This window comes from Astatotilapia calliptera, chromosome 7, assembly GCF_964374335.1.
Source record: "Astatotilapia calliptera chromosome 7, fAstCal68.1, whole genome shotgun sequence".
Lineage (NCBI taxonomy): Eukaryota > Metazoa > Chordata > Actinopteri > Cichliformes > Cichlidae > Astatotilapia > Astatotilapia calliptera.
The window spans coordinates 12339530-12366287 of NC_137428.1; the positions used below are offsets into that span (position 1 = coordinate 12339530).

General features: G+C 38.0%; 1 protein-coding gene across 2 annotated transcripts; it reads right to left on the reverse strand.

The window, feature by feature from the left end:
* Positions 1-2: 2 nt before the first annotated feature.
* Positions 3-26343, reverse strand: tpm2 (tropomyosin 2 (beta)). 2 transcript variants are annotated; one of them, XM_026172846.2, is made up of 9 exons: positions 26017-26317; positions 21303-21428; positions 18711-18844; positions 18040-18157; positions 17103-17173; positions 15244-15319; positions 14587-14649; positions 14421-14490; positions 3-612 (listed from the first exon to the last, which is right to left on the reverse strand). In XM_026172846.2, exons 1-9 carry the CDS (start codon positions 26128-26130, stop codon positions 530-532), a joined length of 855 nt encoding a protein of 284 aa, XP_026028631.1. In that variant the 5' UTR covers positions 26131-26317; the 3' UTR covers positions 3-529. The 2 variants fall into 2 exon arrangements, with proteins under 2 accessions (XP_026028631.1, XP_026028630.1); XM_026172845.2 differs by lacking the exon at positions 3-612 and adding an exon at positions 12460-12777 and having other exon boundaries at positions 26017-26343.
* Positions 26344-26758: the final 415 nt, after the last annotated feature.

Here is a 26758-nt window from a genome sequence, read left to right on the forward strand (position 1 = left end):
CATGTCTATAATATTGGCTTTTATTGAGGGATCAGTATTCATATCTCCATATAAAGAACAAAGCATGAAAAGTAACAACGGCAAAATGAAGAGGTGAAACCTAAAATGTCATCCATGGCAAGAAATAAAAGTAAAAATACTTAAAACCTTCTTTTATCACATAGCTGGGTTTCTTTTTAAAACAATTTTAATCTTACTATCCTTTAATAACGGTGACAATGCACATACTGTATGTCTTGTGATACATAAATGTCTGTTTTTTAATATAGCCGTTTCCATGATTGATGTTCTAGTTTAATTTCAGTTTAATAATGATTGAAGTTTTGACAATATCTAAGATATTTTGAAGTTTCACATTCACTGCAAAAGGTGTTTTTCTTGCTCCTGCTTTTAGAATTATGTGAATAGCAAACCCTCATATTTCCTTTATTTATTTTAGAGATGCAGCCTGGGAGTATTATGAAAGATGAATCTGGTTTTTCCTCCTGCTTTCATTCAGGCTGTCGTTCACTGATATCTGTAAAGGTCACTATAGATTGTTGAGTTCCAAAAGGGTTTGGTCCAATACCTGGTGCATGTCCAGATTTTCTTCTTTGGCGTGGGCCAGTTTCTCTAGAGTTGGAAACAAAGACACAAGTTACCTTCCAAGTTAATGTTCTGTCTATGATGAATATCTAAAAAATCGAATTGCTCTCAAATGCAAAGTTGTTATGCATAGTCTTTGTGTAAAAGGTAAATGGACTGGTTCTTATATAGCGCTTTTCTACTCTGTCTGAGCACTCAAAGCACTTTGGGTGAATGAATTACTTGTATAATCACACAAGCACTTCTAAGCTTAAGTGCTAAGTATCTAACATTCATACACACTCCGATGGATGCATCGGAGAGCAACATGGGGTTAGTATCTTGCCCAAGGATATTTGGCATGCAGACTGGAGCAGCCTGGGATCAAACCACCGACCTTCTGGTTAGTGGCTGATCCGCTCTGCCACCTGAGCTACAGCCAGTGTGAGTTTTACAATAGAATAGTTGAGTCAAACAGGTGTTCAAGGATCAAATGAAATGAAAGGAAATGCTCCTGATAAATAAATGTTTTAATTTATAGCCTACTATAGTAAAATAAAGCCTGCTGTACAGCCTACAGGTTATATACAGTAGGCTACGGTATGAAATACAGATTGTTCAATATGAAATATAGATTCTTAGAAGCAACTCAGTACATGCAAAAATAGGACTAAAGTAGTCCTACACACATTGAAATAACACACTAATTTAATGAAAAAGACGGCTAGAATTGCTTTGTATTGTCTCCTTTTTGAATGACTTCAATATTCTTCCCCTCTGCAATTCTCTACCTTATCATGGTGGAGGGGTTTGTGTGTCCCAGGGACTACAGTGGCTTGCAAAAGTATTCGGCCCCCTTGAACTTTCCCCACATTTTGTCACATTACAGCCACAAACATGAATCAATTTTATTAGAATTCCACGTGAAAGACCAACACAAAGTGGTGTACACGTGAGAAGTGGAACGAAAATCATACATGAGTCCAAACATTTTTTTACAAATAAATAACTGCAAAGTGGGGTATGCGTAATTATTCAGCCCCCTTTGGTATGAGTGCAGTCAGTTGCCCATAGACATTGCCTGATGAGTGCTAATGACTAAATAGAGTGCACCTGTGTGTAATCTAATGTCAGTACAAATACAGCTGCTCTGTGACGGTGTGATGGACCGAGCAGTGAAGGAAACTTAGGCACAGGTTAAAGTCCAAAAAATTTTTTTTTTTATTTAACCCAAAAAACATAATTGGTTAACTCATGCAAAAAAGACTCAAAATCTTGGGCCCATAAAAGAGGTCAAAATAACAAAACTCTACTCAAAGTTGACAACACAACTGATAACTCAAACAAACTGACCTAACTTAATGAGACAAAGGGAAAACTTTAATAGTGGCTGATCAGCCCACAAAAACAGGAGAAGGGGTAAAACACACAAAACCTAACAAACCAAACATAATGAACTCCAATTCCCCCCCATGGTCCTGAGTTATGGCGTGAACCAATTTGTATTCTTCCTTTAAAGCTCGCTCCGCCCCTTTTCCACCTCTTGGCTCCTTAATCAAGGGACTGGAACAGCTGCAACTAAGGTAACTCAGAAAACAAAAAATGAATCATACATAACAGTGTAAACTAAAATGTGCGCACTTATTTTAGAATGCAGTGTTATGTGGATATGTGAATTAACTCTAAACCAAAACCAGTTATTTATTGTCCTGTAAATTAGGGCTGCTCGATTATGGCAAAAATGATAATCACGATTATTTTCACTGAAATTGAGATCACGATTATTTGACGATATTTATTTAACCCTTTAAGACCTACTATAGAACCAAGTCCACCAGAGCTTTTTTTTTTTTTTTTTACATGCTGTAGTGCCATTTGTGGGAGCATTTCAAGTTGCTATACATCAATACAACTGTTATAGCCCATATTTTAATAATATGTATGCATTAAGTGCATAGTAATTACATAAATTGCAAAAAAGTGCAATAAACTACAAAAAAAATTGAAAATCGCTTTTGTTTTGTTTACATATATTTCTACTTGGAGAAATTTAAGAGGCTTATCCCTCAAAACTTTAAATACAATAAAGTTGCAAAAAATAGTTTCCCACCACAGGAAATTTATTTTGAGTGTCTTCATAGTTTTATTTTGGAGATACACCAATTTTTATATACTGCAGGAAAAATGAAAAAACAATCCTATGATGCAAATTTGCAAAGAAAACAGCATGTGCATCATTTCACTGTGGGAAGTGTTACGAACAGCTGATCGGATCGGCAAAGCGTGTTTCTGGAATATTATGTTTTTGTTCCTGCAAGCGCTTTTTATGCAATTTTTGCAAAGCTATATGTGGAACGAAACCGTGACCGAGGACAAGCTGATGGCATCAGATGTAAGTACAACTCCTCCGGTTTCATATGCAAAACAAATTATTGCGCTAGCTTACACGGTTCAGATTCTACAGGGATTTAAAAATAGTTACGCAAAACGGAGCGTGCTGCTCTGACCGGCTTTAAAGGGTTAACAATGACTTTAAAAAAATAATATAAAATAGTGTGCAACACCACTGAAGTTTGTTTTTTTTTAAACTCTCTTTTCAACCAACGGCAGTCACTCTCCAAATAACTTCTGCTTAGCTTTCCGAGCTTCCCTCGGGTCCTCTTAATCAGCGGTCTCCAACCTTTTTTGCGCCACGGACCAGTTTATGCCCGACAATATTTTCACGGACCGGCCTTTAAGGTGTCGCGGATAAATTAGGGAGGGGCTAATAATCGGCTCAGTCATTTTTAATGATCGTTGAAAGCCCAGATCGTAATCGTGATTAAAATTCGATTAATTGAGCAGCCCTACTGTAAATTAATTCCTATATTTAAAGAAAGAAATGTGAATGCAATGTTACTTATAAGCCTCTACACTAACATGGTGGGTATTACCACTGTGTGGCTGTAAGTGCAGCCATCACAGACGGCCTCAGAGGTTATCTAAGAGAAAATTGGGAGCAACAAAACCATGAAGTCCAAAGAACACACCCAGACAGGTCAGGGATAAAGTTATTGAGAAATTTAAAGCAGGCTTAGGCTACAAAAAGATTTCCCAAGCCTTGAACATCCCATGGAGCACTGTTCAAGCGATCATTCAGAAATGGAAGGAGTATGGCACAACTGTAAACCTACCAAGACAAGGCCGTCCACCTAAACTCATAGGCCGAACAAGGAGAGCGCTGATTAGAAATGCAGCCAAGAGGCCCATGGTGACTCTGGACGAGCTGCAGAGATCTACAGCTCAGGTGGGGGAATCTGTCCATAGGACAACTATTAGTCGTGCACTGCACAAAGTTGGCCTTTATGGAAGAGTGGCAAGAAGAAAGCCAGAAAACAGAAAACCATAAGAAGTCCCATTTGCAGTTTGCCACAAGCCATGTGGGGGACACAGCAAACATGTGGAAGAAAGTGCTCTGGTCAAAATGGAACTTTTTGGCCAAAATGCAAAACGCTATGTGTGGCGGAAAACTAACACTGCACATCACTCTGAACACACCATCCCCACTGTCAAATATGGTGTGGCAGCATCATGCTCTGGGGGTGCTTCTCTTCAGCAGGGACAGGGAAGCTGGTCAGACTTGATGGGGAAAATAGATGGAGCCAAATACAGGGCAATCTTGGAAGAAAACCTCTTGGAGTCTACAAAAGACTTGAGACTGGGGCGGAGGTTCACCTTCCAGCAGGACAACGACCCTAAACATAAAGCCAGGGCAACAATCGAATTTAAAACAAAACATATCCATGTGTTAGAACGGCCCAGTCAAAGTCCAGATCTAAATCCAATCGAGAATCTGTGGCAAGATCTGAAAACTGCTGTTCACAAACGCTGTCCATCTAATCTGACTGAGCTGGAGCTGTTTTGCAAAGAAAAATGGGCAAAGATTTCAGTCTCTAGATGTGCAAAGCTGGTAGAGACAGACCCTAAAAGACTGGCAGCTGTAATTGCAGCAAAAGGTGGTTCTACAAAGTATTGACTAAGGGGGCTGAGTAGTTACGCACACTAGGGCTGGGCAATATATCGAGTTTTTTAAAAATATCGATACATTTTTATACGAGATATAAGATGTGACAATATCCTTTATATCGATATAGTCTATGTTATGTTATAATTATACTTGTGGAGCCGCAAGTTTGCCTCTCTTTCGTCCACTTTTGTCTCTACGCAACGTTACTCTGCCTCGCCTCTCTCCTTCACTGAACACAACTCCCCCTCCTCCCCCATCGCTTCACCTGCAGGCAGCGACAAGATGGACACGGCAAATCTCCGTTAACGAGTTACTGCGCATCAACGTGTTAACGACCTAACCACGCTAACGCCATGCAGCCCAAAATCCTTTCATTTTTTCAAAAGTTGACAGCGCGCCTTATGTATGAATTCTGGTTGTGCTTGATGACCGCGAACCGATTTTATGTGGTACACGGCGCTCAGCAATCTGTCAAAAAAATGTTTGAGTACGACTTTAGTAAGCTACGGAGCTGCACTGCTTGATGACTTGTCGGAGCATTACGGCTACCGAGGAGCCTCGCGGAGTAATACGTACTGTGTTTCAACGTAATATTACCGTACTGTGTGTGTATAAGGACCATAAATGGCACCTGTTCAGAGTCATGGTTACGAAGCGGATTTCAAACTCCAGGCTGTCAGTCACGCGGTAGAACTTGGGAATAGAGCAGCTGTGAAATCTGTCTCTTTGTTATTATGCTCAGCATCTTTTAGTTTACATTTTGACTGCACAATTGTGAGCTTTTTGTTATGCACAAAAACAACATTGCTTTAGTTTATTTATGGAGCATATTAATTAATAAATGCTCATAATTTATTTTTGAGTAATTCTTTCATGTACATCTATGCTGTATGTTAATAAAAGTGCCTGTGTGACATCTGGGAAACAGCTTTAACTAAGAACTCTCTTTTTGCTCTTACTTTATGGCTTAAAAAAATTATCGAGATATATATCTTATATCGCCATCCAGCTAAAAAAATATCAAGATATGAATTTTGGGTCATATCGCCCAGCCCTAACGCCAGTGTTGGGTAAGTTACTTTAAAATAGTAACTTAGTTACATTACTAGTTACTTCTCTCAAAAGTAACTCAGTTACTTCAAGTTACTCGTTACTTTCAAAGTAACTAGTTACTAGGGAAAGTAACTTTGGTTTTACTCAGAATTCTCTTGTTAATGTGTTGCTTCCATAACTTTGCCAGTCTTTTAGCTTGCTTACTTGCCACAAGTGCACTGTGCCACCTACCAGTAGAAAGGAAAAGATAATGTGCATATTTCCACGAGAGAAATCCCACGCCTGGACCGTCATTGACTGTTGCCATGATTCTAGCCTACGTCACAGAGTCATGTGCGCCTTTTACATCCAACACAAAAACTGCAGTCGTGGTGCTTTTGATTGTACTCAGAACTCGGAAATTCTGCCTTCTGAATAGGAAGATGTAGGCAACACCAGACTGCAGATGAGCTGCATACAGGGCTGGACTGGGACAGAAAATCAGCCCGGGCACTTTGACTAGTGTCATATCTTTGACCACCATTATAGGAAAAATCTTAAAGCCTTTGAATGAAAACAAACGCTGTTGTGACAGTGATGTACACTGTTTTGATGGTATATATGTATCAATCTATCAATCGTTTGTTGTAAGATTCAGATAATTATTTTTTAAAAGCGAGACATTTTAAATGAGAATAAGAAAGAAAAGTATTTCCTTGTGCCCACCTCTCCCTGTTAATGCCCTACCTGGCCCACCTGGCAACACTTTGCTAGATCTGCACCTGCACAGTTACCAGCTGTCAGCTACCTAAAAAAGGATCCTGGGGTTATTTGTCTCTCAGAAACTGTTCATAACTTCCCTTCAACTCATTCATGTCATCTAAAAGGTAAACCTGTTTCTCCATCACAGCTCTGATGATCCAGTTTCAACATTATGCACTCCACACTGTATATAAATGCCACTTGTTTTGCACATATTCAACTCTGTATATTTTATATATTTTATTATTATTATTATTTTATTTTATTTTTTTACTATTTAATTTGTAAAAATGTGTATACACACACACACACACACACACACACACACACACACACACACACACACACACACACACACACACGTAGGAAAATATTTAGTATACACATCCAGAAATGCATACACTATTATATATTGTACATATATTTATTAGTTTCAGGTTGGCCATTCTTGTATTTTGCTCGTTTGTGTTGTTGTGTTTGCACATCTCTGTTGCTTGTGGGGCTTGCACACAAGAATTTCACTCGCATGTGCTGTGCCAGTGTGCCTGCACATGTGATGTGACAATAAAAAGTGATTTGATTTGATTTGATTTGAGTAAGGACATCTCCTGGTTTCATCTTCATGTTTCCCTCTCACCAGATAACCAAACCGACATCATGACCAGCAGCTTTACAGCTGTGGCTCCAGCAAACATCAGCTGATACTAGAAATTAATATTAAATAAATTCTAACAACAGCTGATCAAGCTTAAATGTGCTGCTGTTGTTTAGCGCGACATCCGCTGGTTTCCTCTTTCGGCGCAAAGTGAGCGATAAACAAACAAGAGAGCCGATCAGCTGATCATTGATCAGTTTCATGATTGAAGTAGAAACGGGAGAGGGAGGGGGGAGAATGAGAGGAGAAGAGGCAGCTGTGCAGCGTAAAGACAGAATAACTGCAGCTTTGTGCCTTTTCCATTGTAACTGAATTACGGGACAAACTGTTTCTTTTCACCTCAATAAGAAACGCGTAATATTTTCTCTGAATACCAGACGGGACGGTTGGCAACTCTAATAACTTATGAACAAAATAAAGTTCAACATCATTAACTTCATAGCACCACCCAGCTGTATAGAAACTCCGTCATGCTAGCTAGCACGCAGTACGGAAAAAGTCAGAATAACGAAAATAAACTCCACCTAAACTTGGTTTATATCTGACCCAGAGAGACTGCAGGTCATAACTTCTTACCTGAAGTTCAGTTCACACTTGGACCAGCGGCCGCCTCAGGTCTCTTTTCCTTCTGCGTCCCTTTCCATCCTCCACCTGCTGGCCTCCAACACTTGCTAATGTTACTGAATCTGTGGAAGCTCCGCGATAGCCACCACACGAAGTAACGAGTAACGACCCTATCTAAATCCCAGTAACGAGTAACGCGTTCCTGATTTTGGCATAATAACTAGTTACCGTGCTCGTTACCACAATAATAACGTAGTTACTGTAACGCGTTACTTAATAATGCGTTAGTCCCAACAGTGCCTAACGCACACACCCCACTTTGCAGTTATTTATTTGTAAAAAATGTTTGGAATCATGTATGATTTTCGTTACACTTCTCATGTACACTACTTTGTATTGGTCTTTCACATGGAATTCCAATAAAATTGATTCATGTTTGTGGCTGTAATGTGACAAAATGTGGAAAAGTTCAAGGGGGCCAAATACTTTTGCAAGCCACTGTATGTTGTCTGGGGGCTTTTACCCCCTGGTAGGGACTCTCATGGCTCTTTGTCTGGTCCCTGACCAGACAAAGAGCAATTCAGAAGATGGCTCAGAGTAAAGCTGCTGCTCCTCCACATTGAAAGGAGCCAGTTGAGGTGGTTCGGGCATCTGATAAGGATGCCTCCTGGGTGAGGTGTTCTGGGCATGTCCCACCGGGAGGAGGCCCTGGGGCAGCCCCAGGACACACTGGAGAGATTATACCTCTCGGCTGGCCTAGGAACTCCTTGGTGTTCCCCCGGATAAGCTGGAGGTGGTCGCCGGGGAGAGGGAGCCCCCATGAACCGGCCTAGATAAGCGGAAGATGGATGGATGCAATATTCTTGATCATTACCAAAGCTTTATTAACTTACACAGTCTCGATTTTCAGCTTTCCTTTCTGGCTTAAAAAAGCATTTAATTTAATTCAGTTTATTTATATAGTGCCAAATCACAACAACAATCTCTATATGCTGTTAAAGACCCTACAATCATACACAAAACCCCAACAATCATATGACCTCCCATGAGCAAGCACTTGGCAACAGTGGGAAGGAAAAACTCATTATAATTATTGATGAAGTTTCTGAAGTGCAGGTAGGCCAGTTCAGCACCCAGACTTTTCGACTACAACGCTATGCTTTTGTAATAGATGTAGTATTGCACTGGTTTAGCATTCTCTTGCTAAAATATGCAAGGCCGTCCCTAAAAACGACATTGTTTGGATGGGACCACATGGTGGGCTAAACTCTGTATTTATGCTGTATACAATATTGTACGATAGATACAACAGTGATGGTGCATTTTCAGATGTACCGCTGCCAGTTCCATAGACAACAATAATACCCTGATACAGTCAGAAATGTATGTTTGAATTGAGCCATGATAACAAGTCAGATGGTCCCTTTTCTTTAGTCTAGAGGACACAGCGTCCATGTTTTCCAAAAAAGAATTCACAAATTTGATATGTCTGACTATAGAACACTTTTCCACTTTACCTCAGTCCATTTTAAATGGCCTTTGGTGCACAGAAGATGATGAAGTTTCTTTGCATGGTAGAGTTTTAACATACATCTGATGGTACAGTGAACTGTGTTCACAGGCAGTGATTTCTGGAAGTATTTCTTAGTGCAATTCAGTGATTTCCACAACAGAATCACACCCGCTTTTAATGCCATGCCACCTTAAAGCTCAAAGACCACTGTAATCCAATACTGATTGATGGCGGCACATGGCGGAAAAAGCATGGCAGCGATGGAGAATGAGAAGGGCGAAAGCGGATCGTTGAATGAAACGGATGAACCAGAATTGGTTTGTAAAAATGCTGCAACTTCAGTGGTGTGGAACTGGTTTAGCTTTCGTCCGTCAGATACACAACAAAGCACTATTTTTGGTAGAGTATGCTAGTGGGCCGTCGTTATTACTGTGTTTTTTGGAAAATACGGCACACTTAAAATCAATCCTTTGATTTTTCTGAAAATCGACAGTGCCCCTTATAATCCCGTGTGCCTTATGTATGAATTCTGGTTGTGTTTACTGACCTGGAAACGATTTTATGTGGTACACGGCGCTCGAAAATCTGTCAAATGTTTTAGTACGACTTTAATAAGCTACAAACTCGCACCGCTTGATGGATTGTCGGAGCATTACGGCTATCGTAGGCAGGAGGCTCGCGGAATGATACGTACTGTGCTTCAACATAATATTACCGTATTGTGTGTATAACCTCTTTTTAAGTTTTGTGGATATTATACATGGTTATGCTGAGGATATGTTGGCCAATTTCCACTGGAAATGCCTTTTGGTTAAACTGTCAGCAAGGAATTTGCATTTGCACTGTTACATTTTTATATAGCTTTAATCCACATAAAAAACAGCTGCTTGTTTAAGTGAAAATACATTGGGGGGGTTTTCCACTAATAAAGTTGTGGAGTTGTAAAGTATTTTGTCTAGTGTCAATTATATCGTCAGTTATATTGTTATCGCAAATTTTCAAATGTATATCGTGATAAATATTTTTGGTCATATCGCCCTGCTCTAATTCCAATTCCATTATCGATGGAGTAATGGAGCAATCAATACCCTACAACACCGGGCAGAAAACGTTCTATCTAAGCCAGAAGGGAAAAAGAAGAACACACACATATAAAGAAAGCTCTTAAAACACATGTGGTTATCCTAATTGGGCTTTCATCAAATCAGCAAAGATGCACAGAAAAGAATGTCAGACACCAACTAGGGAGAATCAGAAACACAAATGGAACCGGTTTGGGAGTTTTGTCTTTGGGATGAACCAGTTTTTGTCGGAGTGTATGCCTGGGTCTGAAGGACACTGGGATGTTATGCTTGGAGAAGACTCTCCTGAGTTTCTCTGATAAACCCTGTATGCTGTACAGTGCAGCGAGGAATGCTCAGACCTCTACATTGGAGAGGCACAATATAGAAGAGCCACCTTGGACTGAGAAGACAGATTGTTTGAAAGAGGAGTGAAAGAAGCCATCTTTGTCCACTGTGAATGGCAGTCTTTGAACAGAGGTGGTGGCTTACAACACCAACTGTCTGCCATCTATAATCCAGCCTCTCGGCTCACTGGCTCCACTTTGAGAGTCACCACCATCTCTAAGCAGCATATCAAAGACATTACATCCATACAAATTAATTATATGCTGCGTGATCAAATATTTGTGCATGTTGGAGGTATTTCCCCTGTTGTGATCAGTATTGCTAAAAAAGTTATTACGCATATTACACAGAACACTTTTCTTAAAAGTAATGCAGTACCTTGCTTAATTACACCCAGGAGAAAGACATGATATACTACTCATTACTTTCATGTTACTCTGGGTTCAGCATTTACTCAACTTCAATGTCACTCTGGTTTCTTGGCCAGCTTAGCCTTAGCATGCTGTTTGTGAAGGTGCTTGCAAAGAGCCAAACTTGTGTTAACAGTACAAGTTTTTGTCCCTGAGCAGTCTCCACTTTACAATTGTATTCCCATCCTTTCTTCTATAAAAAACAGTCCATATGCTGTAAACTACATCACTATTTTCCTCTGACACACAAACTGAAATCAGTTGATCATAGCAAGAGTGCAAGAAACGATAAGCAGGACTGATAGGGCAGGCAGGCAGACGAATTGGACAACTGTGAACAGGTTCTTTACACATCCTGTCACATCATAACTTCCTTTTCTCCATCATATCAGCCAGCTCACATACTCCTGCCTTTCTTTCTTTCTCACTGCTTCCTAACATGCTTTTCCCCTCTCTTCTTCTTCTCATTACAGGGGTGGCTGTAGCTCAGGGGGTAAAGCAGGTCATCTGCTGATCTGAAGGTTGGTGGTTTGAACTCTGGCTCTCCCAGCCTGCATGCCAAATATTCTTGGGCAAGATACAGATGCATCCATTGATAGAAATGCCCCATCCATAGAAAGCACTTGAAAGCATAGAAAACAGAAAGTGCTTGGGTGAATGTGGCGTGTGAACGAATGTGAACGCATCATTCAATCAGAGCTCCCTGACCTGCTGTCCATCTACACCAAGCGGTGCAAGTCCAAAGCTAGGAAGATTATGATGGACCTCTCCCATCCCAACAATGGACTCTTCTCACTGTTGAGGTCTGGGAAGCGCTTCCGCTCCCTTAAGGCCAAAACAGAGAGAATGAAGAGGAGCTTCTTCCCCCAGGCTATTCGGGGCCTGAACCAGGTGTAGGACTGGACTCTCCCAAACACGTCACTATAAGACTGGACTCTCACACACGTCACCACACGCACCACCACACATTTCCTATAATCCTATAATTCCTATAATTTATAATCCTTATCTTTATAATCTCTTCTGCTATTTGCACATTCTTTACTGTAAATTCCTAAGTTAATTTGTAAATTTTTGTAGTAAATTGTAAATATTGTAAAACTTTTCTTCTGTCATTTAATGGTCGGGCATTGTACAGCTACAAGCATTTCACCCCCATGTCATACTGTGTATGGTTGTGTGTGTGTGACAAATAAAATTTGAATTTGAATTTGTGTTGTTTAAAGCACTTCGAATGCTCCGGGAGAGTAGAAAAGTTCTATCAATCACATTACATTTAGCATTTACAAATTCCACCAGCAAACCGTTGGCCAAGTGCAGAGGAAGCAGTCAGTGTTAATGAGGACTGATGATCCACATATTTGATTTGGCCAAGGTTTTATGATGTATGCCCTTCCTGATGGAACCATCCCCATTTAGTGCTTAGGAGAAGCACTAGGAATTCACTGATGTGGCCATCCCATGACTGGGTAAAATACACACACAATTACGAACTGACAAACTGACGAATTACGAGAGTGACAAGGAAAACTGAGAGAAAGTTGTGAAGTGAAGACAGCTTTATTACAGGGGAAAGACAAAACAGAATTGCTTAACTAATATTTTGCTAAAGAGAAGACAGCAACATAGTAGCTCAACCTTCTTCTTTAAAAAAGACCAGTCCTGTGAAATAGCTTACTCTTTTACCACACAGTAGCACTGTGGAGTGGAGAAAAAGAACAGCAAACAGGCAGTAGAGTTCAGACAGGAAAGAGGGGCAGCGAAGAAGTAAGACAACTTCTACAGTGTAGTCATATCGTTGAGGGCCAGGTCCAGCTCCTCACTGAGAGCCTTGCCCTTCAGCTTCTGAGCATATACTTCATCTAAAGGAGGACATTGAGACACGGAAACAATTAATCACATAGAGAGACAGAGATCGGATAGAGGTAGGAAGACAGGAAAAAGAAAAGAAAATAGTTTAAACTGTAAATCTTCATACCGATTCACAAGTGTTAATGCCATCACATCAGCTTGTTACTTCAGCTCACCAAGACAACAGACAGCCAAACCTGAGCTTAGTCAAGCAAATGCCAACATCCCTGACTTTGATTAGTAAGGAAAAGATACAAATTGAACAAATAACTGGAATTATTGGTTGGTACAATTTAGCCTTGATACCACAGACACCAGGATAAGTATCAATGTAAGCACTTCAAACCAAGTTCAAACTATTTTCATTCAACAACTGTTATGAAAATAATTAATGAATTCACATATCAGAACTACAACCACAAAACACCATGTTAAAAGTCTACATCATTCAACAACAATGTTTTCACTGTTGTGTTTATGTACAAAGACAAATATTGACAAACACACTGTTATCTGTTTCTAGATCCACAAAGATGTGTGGATATGTTTTTCTATCACTATTAGGGTAAGAGAAATCTTAGGAAACCGTCAAACCGATATCTGAATGTTTAGGTGTGGGTGCATACCACCATGAATGGCATAAAGGCAAAAATGCCCAAAAGAAAAAAAATTAATTAATATAGCAGCAACATCAAGTTTTACAACTAGTCATTTTGCTAGCTAACTACCTTCATTGTGGCATATTGTGCTATGAAAAAGTATTTGTTTGTTTGGTCTGAAACATGTAAGTGTGTGAAAGATGCAAGAAACAAAGTCAACCTGGGTAAATACCTGGGTGTGATGATATCTGTGTATTCTTTTTCTCCTGGATTACCCTTTTGCGTTACACATTTCACTGTTTTTCCTTTTGCTACCTAGCCTGACCTGTCTCCCCAATGTGATGTTTGTTTATTGTATGTACGGTCCGCAAGGTCTGTCATCTCGGTTGTGGGCAACCGCAACTAACAAATAAACGCTATCTCATCATCTAAAGATAAAATATTCAGCTTTTAAATGATGATTTAAATTATTAAGGGAAAGAAAGATTATTAAACCTACAAAAGAGGAGTAGGGCCACTGAAAAGAGAAAAAACAGTGGGGACATCTCCAAAATTCAGATTAAACTCAGAATTCTGAGAAATAAAGTGTATTGTTTCTACAATAAAGTATTGTATATGTTTGCCTAAATAGGGCTTTTAGTCCCTAAAACTAGGAAAGAACTATATATGAAGTCCATTTCTATTAAGGTGTCATAAAATAAAAAATATTCTTGCTTTTTGTCTTAGTGGCATTTCTCATAGTTGCTGTATTACTATAAATGTTGTAGGTAAGAACATGCAGAATGACGGCCAAGTGCATTAACTCTAAGTATTAAAATTAAGCAATTAAAATTAAGCAAAGACACCATAACTGGATTAGAGGAATTTGGTCCTTCCACTTATCATTGGCTTTATTCAGGAAATTGTAACTGCAGAGAACAGCTGTCCAACAAAGTGCCAGTTCAGTTACAACACCCCATAAGTGAAACTGTGTGTGATTTTAATGTTCACTGAGGGACACTGAGCAGACATGTTAGTGGAAGTACTGGCAGAGATAAGAGGTGTGTGTGGACTACCTTCTAAATCATCAATGGTCTTCTCCAGCTTGGCCACAGACCTCTCAGCAAACTCTGCACGGGTCTCAGCCTGGAATCCAAACCACAGCAAAGCATCAGCTTACTCCATAAATCATAAGTATACAACAAAAATAATAATAATAAAACTAGACTGGAAAAACTTTACCTCCTTCAGTTTGTCAGTAAGAACTTTTATTTCTTCTTCATATTTGTCCTCCTTTTGAGAGTACTGAAATATAAACAAATAACATACAAACTTTCACAAAGTGTGTTTAAACAACATTTCCATTTCATGAGTGCAGTTGGCCTGAGTACCTTATGTAAGTATTTTCCATCTGTTTTCCCAGGCTTTATCTCTAACTTTTAACCATGTGGATAAAATTATAGCTGATTCTAATTTTCAGTGGTGTGTTTCAATCAAAAAGATGCTGGAAATGTGGAAACCTATTTAGTTTAACCTTAAATTTAAAACTAAAAATGGAAATGGACACAAATCAAATAATTATCATCATGACAATTTCCATCATGTCATTTAAGTTAATTTTGCTGTATGCCGCTGAACTTGAAACAAAGTTTCATTTATTTATGGACTGTTTATGTGTCTGTATCCTCATAGCAAATTATAAATGCGTTTTGTTGAATGGATATAGGGTTTCTATTGATGTCTTTAGATTTGTTTGAGGTGAGGCCGAGTGACTGGTCCCTCTTTTTTACAGGTTATATTTTTACAGGTATTTTACAGTATTTTTACGGGTTATATTTCATATATATACAATCTGACTGGCCACTCTTCAGGCTAAATACCCCTCAGCTCCTACTGTACCTTTTCAGCCTGTGCTTCCAGTGACTTCAAGTTGTTGGTGACATTTTTCAGCTCTTCCTCAAGGTCACCTGATTTACTGACCAATGTAAGAAAGATGAAAAGCAAAAGAAGAGAAAGTAGTGACTTGAAAGGTAGAATAGCAGAAGAGACTAAACTCAGACATTGACTAATAAAAGACTACATGACTTATAACAAAAACCGCCAGGCTCTTGGTTAGAATCTGTTTTTGGAGGGAGCGTGCATGGTCTTTGATCAGTTTCTTCCAGGTATTCCTTCCACAGCTCAAAGACATGCACGTTAGCTTAACTGGTGAATCTAAATTGGTCGCAAGCATGGATGCAATGTATATAAAGTCCCTAACTGCGTAGAATAAAGAAAGAGAAATTTAAAAATATAAAAAATCTACTTTTTAATGTGCCTATAAACCTACTAACAGACAGATACCAATAATGTCTTCATCCGTCTCTCGGTGCTTTGTCTTTATTACCCAATGAGTGACAAGGCCATAAGGCTACTGTCTCTACTAACAAATATTTTAATTCAATAAAATAAATGTATTTTTTCATTTTAAAACACTTGACTAATTTCCTTAAAGAAATATTAATAGATGACAAACAATACACTGATGTGAGGGAACACAATTTCAGTGTTATTTATATAATTGTGTTTATTTTTATTCTGAAATATAAAAAAAAATACTTTAAGTACCACTGTATAGATGGATGGATTCTTGCTGGTCTTATTAATTTTAAAGAAAAAAAGTAGAATATCAGCAGTACTTAAGTGCAGTATAAGAGGGAAATGTAGAAAACATAGATGGAAAAGTAAAGAGGCTGCAGGTCAAAGGAGCACAAGACAGCAGGTCACAATTAGACCTCAGTGGTGTTCATACAGTAAGTACCTCTTCTTCTGAGCACATCATGGACTTGAAATTTTGGTCCATTAGTTTGAGCTCCTCCTCCAGCTCCCTCATTCTCCTGCACGAGTTAGTCCAAAATGTTTGGGGGTGAGGAGGATTGGTGGTTGCCAAAGAGACAGTGGTTGTGCAAACATGCATTCATTCACAAAAACACAGAAAGAAAGAACAACACACAGCCAGAGAGGTATACTATGTAGGCAGGACTATCTTTGCATTAGCTGGCTCTACGGCTCTAAAATCCCAATCTAACAGGTTTGTGTACATTACATAATCCCACAGTTAAAAATCTGAATTATTCTAAGAAAACAGGGTGCTTAAACTGATATTAATTTAAAGCTCTGACTATGACCTCCTCTGGATGAGGTTTAAGTATACAGCATAAGCTGCCATGATGATGTAGCCAGGTTAAAAAAAGAGCCAGCTTAATAAGCCTGCAGCCATTACGTTTGCTTCATAGTACAACCTCACGTCTCTGTGTCATTAGTTTTATGTCCTACTTGATGACAGCACACAATAACACTTTGCATTTGTGATGAAATTGTTAAGTAAGCATTCAAGTCGTGCATCACAAGAAAATTAAACAATTACAATAATATTTGTAATTTAGATCACTTATAGAGCTAAAATTCCAAAATAAGTTAAATCTTCACAAATAATTGCAAATCATGGCTTTGCAATTTAAGCAGAGATAAAAACAGAATAAGTAGATTAAACAGCAGTGATCATTAGTCGCAGTTGTTAAGAGAATTCTTATGACATGCAACACTTAGAGATCCCACTACTATTTAATCTAGACATACGGGTATGAATTATATTATTTAAAACAACAAATGAGCAAGATTATTTTGTGATGGTAGGAGTCACATGATCTCTACCATGACAACATGTATGTATGTAAGTGACACTTGCTAGTGTTTTTGGAGTGCAGGTATTGACTTACGCCTCAGCTACTTCAGCACGCTCCTCTGAGCGCTCCAATTCACCCTCCAGGATCACCAGTTTGCGTGCAACCTGCAGATATTCACACACTTAAGTCATCCCAAATAACATAACAAGTCTGTTAACTCATTTTGCTTAGTAAAAATATTGTATTTATGTGAACTTCTGGTATTTATCTTTGTTGACCCTATTACTGACCAATTATATACTGTGAGTCTGCACTATGTTCAGTCAAGTCATTATAGTGCTGTAAAAAAGTATTTGCTCATCTTCCTTCAAATGCATACAAACCAACATCCCATTCTTAATACATAGGGTTTAATATAATGTCAGTAAGCCTTTGGGGTAGATGTAGCTCACATGGCAGAGCAGGTCATCTGCTAATTGGAAGGTTGGTGGTTCAATCCCTCCAGTCTGCATGCCAAATATCCTTTGGCGTACTCAATAATTTAAGAATGTGTGTGCATGTTAGATAGAAAGAAGTGCTTGTATGAATGGGTGAACAAGGCAAGTTGTGTAAAACACTGGATCACTGAATTAGAACTTGGAAATCATTTTATCTTCATACATGCTCAATCATCCAGGTAAGGAATTCCTAAAAAGTTGACTCTGTTCATCTGGACGTTGCGTTTCAGTGGAAGAAACGTTTCGTCACTCATCCAAGTGACTTCTTCAGTCTCAGCTAACTGCAGGTTTCCCCAACCTTAGCTTTGCAAGATTACTGAAAAAAGCACCACTGAATGAACAGTGGGCTGTTAGGTCAGTTCCTTGATCTTTTGACAAAACTTTTTGTCAACTTTTTGCCATATAATCATTTTTCTTTTTTAAGGTAACCTACTGAGAACCTACTTAGAATTTGTGTAGAGTATTAGTTGTTGTTGTTTTTTCTCCAACTGGGACATCATGCAATAACCATGAAAAAAACAGCAATACAACACCTCTTCATATTTGCGGTCAGCCTCCTCAGCGATGTGTTTGGCTTCCTTCAGCTGCATCTCCTGGATCTCCATTTTCTCTTCATCTTTTGTTGCTCTGTTCTCTATGACTTTCATTCCTCTGAATAACAGGAAATGTGACGGAATAAGCAGTGTATACAGCAGTGGAATTTATATTTTTATATATATATATATATATATATATATATAGAGAGAGAGAGAGAGAGAGAGAGAGATTGTGTGTGTCTATGTAATTTTTTTGTCTCTGTATTAAATATGCCACTCTCCATGCTCTCAATTGTCCCCATGGGAATAGATAGAGTAACTGTCAGATGTACAGTAACTACACTAAAGTCATGAAAGACTATGACAGAGCTGAATCATGGTTCAAAATGTAATGCTGATAGTCATAGTAAATACAATACTGGGTTGTATAGTACAGGATTGGATAGCTGAAAACTCAAATTAAAGTGAAGAAGTGCCTTATAAAAAAGGCTGGATGTATTTGCCATGTCCCACGCTTAAAAGAGTAACAGTAATAGTTTAACAAAAACAACTGTACCTTCAATAACACACTAGCATTCATAAAGAGGAGCATAAAGAATAGCAAACAGCATCTTAACTCTACAGACAGAGAGTTCAAATTTTAGATGGATGGACATGAAGCTCATCACCTCTCACTCTCATCTGCAGCTTTCTCAGCCTCCTCCAGCTTCTGCAAAGCAGTAGCCAGTCTCTCCTGAGCTCTATCCAACTCCTCCTCAACCAACTGGATACGTCTGTTTAAGGATGCCACTTCTGCCTCAGCCTGCGGGGACACACACACACAATTATTTTTTGTCTTTTTTGTGTTTTTTCCCCCCCTGTTCTTCTCTCCTGGCTCCAAGTAGTCATTAATTTGCACATCTAGACTGAATCCACACGTCTATTATCTTGAGGGTAAAAGAAAAAAAAAAGTTGTTTTTGATTGCTAAGCGGAGTCCTAAGATATGTTCCTTACAGTTTGTTTGTTTTTTCTAATTGGGTTACTATTAAAAGAAACAAGGATGTGATATTTGACCAAAAAAATGCAGGACTTTTTAAATGACATTAAATGAGCAAAGACGGTGGTAGAAGCATATAAAGTCAACAATGTTTTGAAGCTTTTTTTTAAGTCGCCGAAAGAGTTTCAAGATGGCTACCGAGTGGCAAGACTTTCATTTAATGTTTTATTTTAGAATATAATGCCATTAAATTGCTTTAATTCTTTTATTTGTCAGTTATTTTTTATAGTTATATTTCCTCTTTTACAAACAAAGGGGAAACAGCCGTTCATTGACGACTGCAGTTTCCGGTGTAGCGGTCTTAAGACGGTGTTTCTGAGTATTACCCTTTCCCTGGCCTGCCTCTCCATGTCAGCTTCTTCCCGCAGCAGCTCTGCTTGTTCTTCGGCCTCATGCGTCGCTTGCTGCAGTGTCTGTATTTTCCGTCTGACAGAGTCTATGGACGTCAAAGTCGCCATGCTGCGAATATTCAACTTCGAGCTTTTCGCAGGCGTCACGGCGTTGCCTTGGCAACTGTAAGTCGGAATCAATGCAAGAGTTTTCTGGTTACTGTTTCAAAATAAAAGTTGGCGTTCCAGGTGAAGTCGGAAGTCACTCTTTTCAAATGGAACGCCCGCTTAACTCGGATTTCCAACTCGGGCTTCCATCTTCGAGTTAAGAATTGAAGATGGAGGTTTTGCACATAAACATTAGCAACACTGTAAAAATGGTAATATATACATGTTCTATAAATAGAGAGTTGAACAGGCTCTACCAATGAATGTGCTCCATAGTGGTTTTAAAATAAATAAATAAATAAATAAGCAGTTTTGTTTTGCTACTGAACCATCTACCTTGCAGGAACAAAATAAATCCTGTTTTTCCAGGCTTCTCAGAGTTCACTAGCCTCATCCTCAGAGGTAAATGGAACACAGCTTAGCAATGACACAAGTTATTTGGACAGATAATTTTTCTAATATTCCTTCATAGGTAATAAAGTAAGATTTTAGATAGATTATAGATTATAATAATGCATATTTTTATATAACAGTATACTCGATTAGGTTCATTTTTCACCCTTATGCTAACAGTACAGCAATACAACATGGAATATGACTGCTCATATTTTTTTGCACAGCTCCAGATAATGTAAGTAAGAAATTGGCTACAGTGTCAATAAGAAGGACAATTTGTAAAGGCACTAATGATGGTAAAAAGTCAAACTTTTCAAATTATTTATTTCAAATTATTTTCAAAGTACATATATATGCACAAGATAAATGTGTTTGAGAATAGAACTTGATGTCCCAAGGCAAAGGTATTTATGTTAGAGTGAACATCAGTTACAAGCAGAGGAAGCATAAACAAATGAATGCATTGCTCTGATGCTTTTCCATCTTTGGAAACCTCACAGTGACTCTGCAGACAAGACAAAGTTCCACTCCTTTTAGGACCAATGCATGTGGTCTCACTCTTTCCTGCATTGCTCATTTTGACTCAGAACTTTTAAAGAAAACTAGACCACAAAAATGACTGTGACTCTCATAAAAGGCATTGTGGCCCCATTTTCACTACTAATCCTGTTCCATAAGTCAAACATAATACATCCAACAAAACTATTATAGTTGTAGGAATAGAAAGTTAAATATATACTCATTAAATATAGTAGTAATTCAAGTACCTGTACAGATATTGAAGATTGTTACACCGGTAAGCTCCAAATAGTTAACCATAGTATTAACCACTGCACCACCATGCTGCCCAAAATAAAATCTTGCCTAATAAACTGTTAAGACTTGATAGATTAGTTGTAATTGTCCTCAGTGTGCTAATAATCATTTTTCTCAAGTAGCTGAAAATGAGTTCACTGCAAATGATGATAGTGATTTGGAGGATTCAGCACAAATAGCTTTTACATCATATGAAATGGTGATGATTTTTGGATATGTATAAGTTGATGGAATGTAAAGTTTGACTTACTGTAAAAGTAGCTTGTGCATATTTCAGACATAGTAGAAGCTAAGACTTGCTACTAGTTTTATAGCATTAGTGATGGCCTACATGACCTTAATTTCAGTTACAACCCAGTGCTAAACACCTGAAGTGACTGGATTGAATAGTGACAGAACATTTAAGAATGACAGTACACATAAGGTAACAACCATCACTGTGACCAGACACAGTAAGCTAATGTGATCTCGACAATGTCGCCCTCTAGTAATACTGTCATTTATGCTCACTTACATCTGCTGCCTTTTTTTCAGCTTGCTCCAGCTTCTCCTGGGCATCCTTCAGTGATTCCGAGTATTTGTCGAGCTCATCTTCTACTCCTTTCAGCTTCTTTTGCAGGGCAAGCAACTCCTCTTCAAGCTAAAGCCGAAATATACCAAGACACAAAACACAAAATTATTTTATTTTAGAAGCATTGGGGAAAATTGAACAAAACAAAAAAGAATTTTTATTTTATTTAATTGCTCATAATCGATTTGCCAAAAAACATTCAGTTTACAATAATGTGACAAATGAAAAGAAACCTTGCATTATTTCATTATTTTTGAAATGATTAAGCACCTATCAAAAAATTACAAAAAAATATCTCACTATTTATTTTAGCTTAGTGTTTTTAACCCCAGCAGTAATAGATTTGTATTAAAATATTCTGACAATGTTGAAAATGTAGTTCTTTTGACCTGCAGTGAGAATGTAGAGGCAGCAACAACTCTGCAAATAAATGTACTTGATTAGGCCTAAGTTCATTATTATGCAACAAATTATAACATGAGCTGTATTCAGTAAAAATCCAAATACTCAAAATCTAACTGGCATATGTGAGAAATGTTGCTTTACAATCTCCTGATGATGTTGTATTAGTTATAAAATTCTGATATTAACGTAACAGACATGGATCTTTGAGCATATCCATGCTCCCAAAAGGAACACTGTGTTCACTTATAACAGACAAAAGAAATTCTTTGTTATCCAGTGTCTCAAATATATTTTTACCAAGTTGCTGTGTGCAGTAACAGCATATAAACAGTGACAGTAGCCACCAACCCCAGATGCCTATCAAATCCAACACAAATCTAGTGTCATTTGTAACACTCTATTAATGATCTAGTTAGATGATTGGTGTAAAATCTGTGTGCATATTCTTCAGAGAAGAAAACACTTTTTTCTTAACCCCCAACGGTAAATCTGAATCTAACAACCAGATTCCCTTTTCCAACAGAAGCTTTCAGGACTATAAAAAGCCAGTTGCAAATGACAGTGATGTGGCCTGACAACAGTGTTCCTAGTACAAATGTGCTTTAAATATCTCTTCTGACAGCCTCTCACAGCCATCTAAGGCCTGATACTCACATATAGCATTTGGCAGTCCTATAGTTCCTGTCATAGTGGTAACCAAGACAACGGCCTTGACAGACTCTTAAAAACTGTGACAATTCAAAGGTGAGTTACTTAGATGTAGAAATATAAATGGAAATGTTCATTGGTTCTAGGTAGAGCTGATGGTGATAGCAAGCTGGTATCCCCTGGGAATAATTTCTATGATAGCTGGTGCATAGTTGAATGTTAACAGATTGCTATGTGATCTTGAGAAAATACACAATAGAACTACACCAGAGAGACTATAAGCCATACAGGAATTTCACTGCGTTGTCAGATGTTTCTCAAAACAATAAATTATGAATATTTTCTCATGTGTTCAAGAGTTAGAAAAAGCAGTCAGTTTTGAATAGAAAATAGTGGAATCACATGTAGACTGAGTAAACTGATTTTTTGTGAGCTACTGGCTTACTCGTGTATTCTGAAAGGGAAATAAGAAGCAGAGCATTCAGGTATCAGGCCCCTCTCCTGTGGAACCACCTCTGTACTTTTAAGATTACTTCAGAGTTTCCTTTTTGATAAAGCATATAGTTAGGGATGAATTAGGTGATAGTGAATCATTCTTTAGTTATGCAATAAGTACTTCTTTGCCTCCCATAGTTATTTTTCTCTTCTCCTTTCTTTCATCCCCCAAAAGCTCATGGAAGATGGCAGAACCTGAGTTTGGTTCTGCTGGAGATTTCTTTCTGTTTAAAAGGAGTTTTTCCTTCCCACTCTCAATTGTTTGGTAATAAGGGATTGTCTGATTGCTGGGGTTTGGTTTTCAATACACCAACAATCTATGTCCACTGTGAACGACCATCCTTGAACAGAGGTGGTGGCTTGTGACACCCACTGTCTGTCACCTATAATCCAGTTTTTCCCTTCCCAGGTGCCTTAACGCCCACTCACATCTTGTGTCAGTTGATCTTAACTGGGACCACAGAATGGGATCTTAAATATTGGTGGTGGTGCTTAAATACTGGTGTGGTATATTATTTTGGTTTTAAACATTCTGTAGTCTAAAAATGTTTTGTACAATGTACATAGAGAACATAATCATGTTATCCAACAAACATTCCTTTTCAGACATTTAAAATGAACAGTATTCTGATTCTTATGAAATTATAGCAGGTTGCAGGTACATAAGTCAGTTTTCAAATTTTAAGATGAAAATCAATTGATATATTTATTGTTTAGACATAATTTTGACATAGATGGGTCAGATCTAAATCTGGCTGATAGCATAATTCATAATCATAATTGTTGATGTGTATATCGCTTCAACGTTGCAGCTATTGATTTCCAGAAAGCCAGACTGCTTTTGGTGCATTTCAGTCACTTTCAGTTCAGTCCTTGTAAATGACCATTTTCAATGACTTTTCTTTGTTGTTGTTGTTTTTAAGCCACTTATGACTAAGTGTTCCGTCTACACATAACAGACAACTTATCAAAGAACCAGTTTACATGTATATCTTTAGGAACTTTGCTACTAGCAGGCTGTCAGAAAAACATCATCTGTTCTCCTTGCTTTAATTGAATCTACAAAAGAAGAAGAAGAAGAAAGAAATAGAATGGACACTGATGGGCCTTAATGCTCTGTCACTGAAGCTTGACAGTTAAATTCCAGTTTGGTGTTAAAGCTATGCCTTAAATATTACTACTGCAAACACTTCTGATACACTGTGCTAACTTATGCCATAATTTGATGTGCCCTTCTCAAGAAAAAATAACTATTTCATTCAGTTCATTTCAGCACAACAGTCTCAAAGATATCAATGGAAAGTTGTCAGGTATGGAAAAGTGTGGTAGGAAAAAGTCATGAGCAAGAGGTATGACTTCAATCTCAAGAAGATTTTCAAGAAAAGTTGATTCAAGAACTTGGGAGAGCATCAGAAGCGTTTAACTTGGGATAAAGAGGGGGGAAATGGACTTTTGCTTAATGGTCCAAAGTTCTCTTTTTCAGATGCAAATAAATGTTGCATTGAGAGTAGAGAGGCACATAACCCAAGGTCTTAAAGTCTAGTGCGAAGTTGCGATTGTAATGATTGGTCCACTTTGTTGTAGTCCAGAGTCAACTCAGAAGTCCACCAGGAGATTTTAGAAAACCTTGTGCTTCTATCTGTTGGCAAGCATTACGAAAATACTGATTTCCTTATTAACACATGTCCACAATGCCAAAACTCCTACAAGATGGTTTGCTGTCCATGTTATTATAGTACTGAAATAGCTGCCAACCAACCTGACCTGAACCTCATAAACAATTTGTGGGGTATTGTCAACAGGAAGAGATGAGTAACACAAAAGCTAAAAACACAGACAAGCTAAAGGCCACCATCAAATCTATCAAAGCTGATTGCCTCTATGTACTGCACTCATACAGTAACTTGTTGTGAAGAAGTCCCAACCAGGAACATACATTTCAGAAGCTGAATGTTTCTGTATTGATTTAAAATAATACTCTAATAATTTGATGCTGGATTTCTGATTTTCCTAAACCTTAATCATCAGATTAAAAATTTAAAAAAAAGTCTGAAACATATCAAAGTATTTCACTATACTTTTTTGAACAAAAAAAGAGAGACATTTTGTATTTGCTTTTGTAGTTACTTGTCATGTTTAGTTTTGTAGTTATATATAAATACATTTAACTGCATATCATATTATATAATCGTCTTTTCAAACCTGAGAGATTGATCTTGTCACTGACTGAGCTGAACTGTATATGATCAGGTTAAATTACAGAACAAGCAGCTTTTGTCAGTGATATCCGATATAAGCAGAGACCCTTTAAAAGTATCCATCACGGAATAATTTTAGCATATAAGAAATACTCTCACTTTGGAAATTTAAAATGCATTTTGGTTATAATATTTGTGCACTTTTCCCCGATTTTAAATAAACATAAAGTATACCTATGTAAATATCAAGTTTCAAGTGAAAATAAAGATAATACAGGATATACTTTAACTATCTCTACATTTGGAAAATTATTGTGTCACAGCAGCCGAAACATTAAACAGAACCTATATCAAATTGAAATACAAGAGCTCAATAAAATAAATACAATACTGGAAAACAAAATCACTCAAAAAAGTAAAAGAAAAGAAAGGGGAGCACAACTAAATAGAAAAAAAGTGAAATAAAAGAGCAAAAAGTGTCTTAGACTCGTTTTTTTATGGACAGTGCCAAACATTGACGTTAAATGCCAAAACATAAAGCCACAAGCAAAGAATATCCTGAATGAGAAGTGTCAGCAGTATACATCAAACAGTGATAATAAAAATCAACTTTAGCAGCCAAAAGCTACAGTACATTTTACATATTGAATTATGTATGTGCGGTGCGGGTAAATGATAACAGGACGATATCAACATCAACTGGTATGGAGGTGCATTTCACGTCAGACCTTTCGCCCATTTACAACTTAGTCGGGTTTTGCTTTTCAGCACTTCTTCTAAATTATTTTATATAGTTCTGTGTGTATTTTAAGGTATTTATTTCATAACTTTTCCTTCATTATGTTTACGTTGAAACGTTTAAACGTGTTCAACGAGTTGCCTGTGAGGTGCAGCGTAGCTCCTTCCTTTACCTGTTTGCATTTGTCCTCTGCTCCTTTTTTGTCTATTTCAGACTGTTCTGCCCGGTCTATAGCGTTCTCCTTATCCAGCTTCAGCATCTGCATTTTCTTCTTGATGGCCTCCATGTTTCTTCAGTGTCTGTGAGCTAAACAGAAAGAGAACTGCACCCAGCTTTCGGGACAGACACAGGCAACGGTCCGTGACAGGAGAACAGGAGGGTCTCTGTGAAGCTGTTCAAGAGAGCAAGAGAGGATGGCATGACAGCAGTACGAGCCCACGCACTCCTCTTTTTCTCCCACTTTGGATCCGTACGATTCGTTGACCATGTTTAGGCACTGAAAGCTGTGCAGGCTGTCTGACGTGTGTGTTCAGTATGTGAGAATAAATCAAGACTATCCCCGACCACTGGGACATCAGCAAAGGTAACAGAGCAAATCACTGATCTAAAACGTTTAGAGATGAAAAAAGTAGTACCAATCCGAAAATTACCAATTAAAATATTAAAGGCGTTGAATTAAAACAAACAAAAAAAAAAAAAACCCACAACTGACTGGGTCATATGTGAAGATGTACATACTGAAAACATAAAAATCCAAAATTGAAAGTTAAAACACAAAGAGAGAAAGTCTATACCGCGTAAACAGAAGGACACAGTTATAGTGTAAGACATAACATACCTATAATCTGGGAAAACTGGTAGCTAAACCAAAGCATTTATTTTTATTGAGTCTCCATTTCTACTTATCTGTATAA

Coding starts and splice junctions, on each gene's coding strand:
- tpm2 (XM_026172846.2), bottom strand. CDS start 26,130: ATGGAGGCCATCAAGAAGAAAATGCAGATGCTGAAGCTGGATAAGGAG. Junction 18,845..21,302: donor CTGAAAAAAAGGCAGCAGAT/GTAAGTGAGCAT, acceptor GTGTCCCCGCAG/GCTGAGGCAGAAGTGGCATC. Junction 14,650..15,243: donor TGGAAGCACAGGCTGAAAAG/GTACAGTAGGAG, acceptor TTTATATTTCAG/TACTCTCAAAAGGAGGACAA.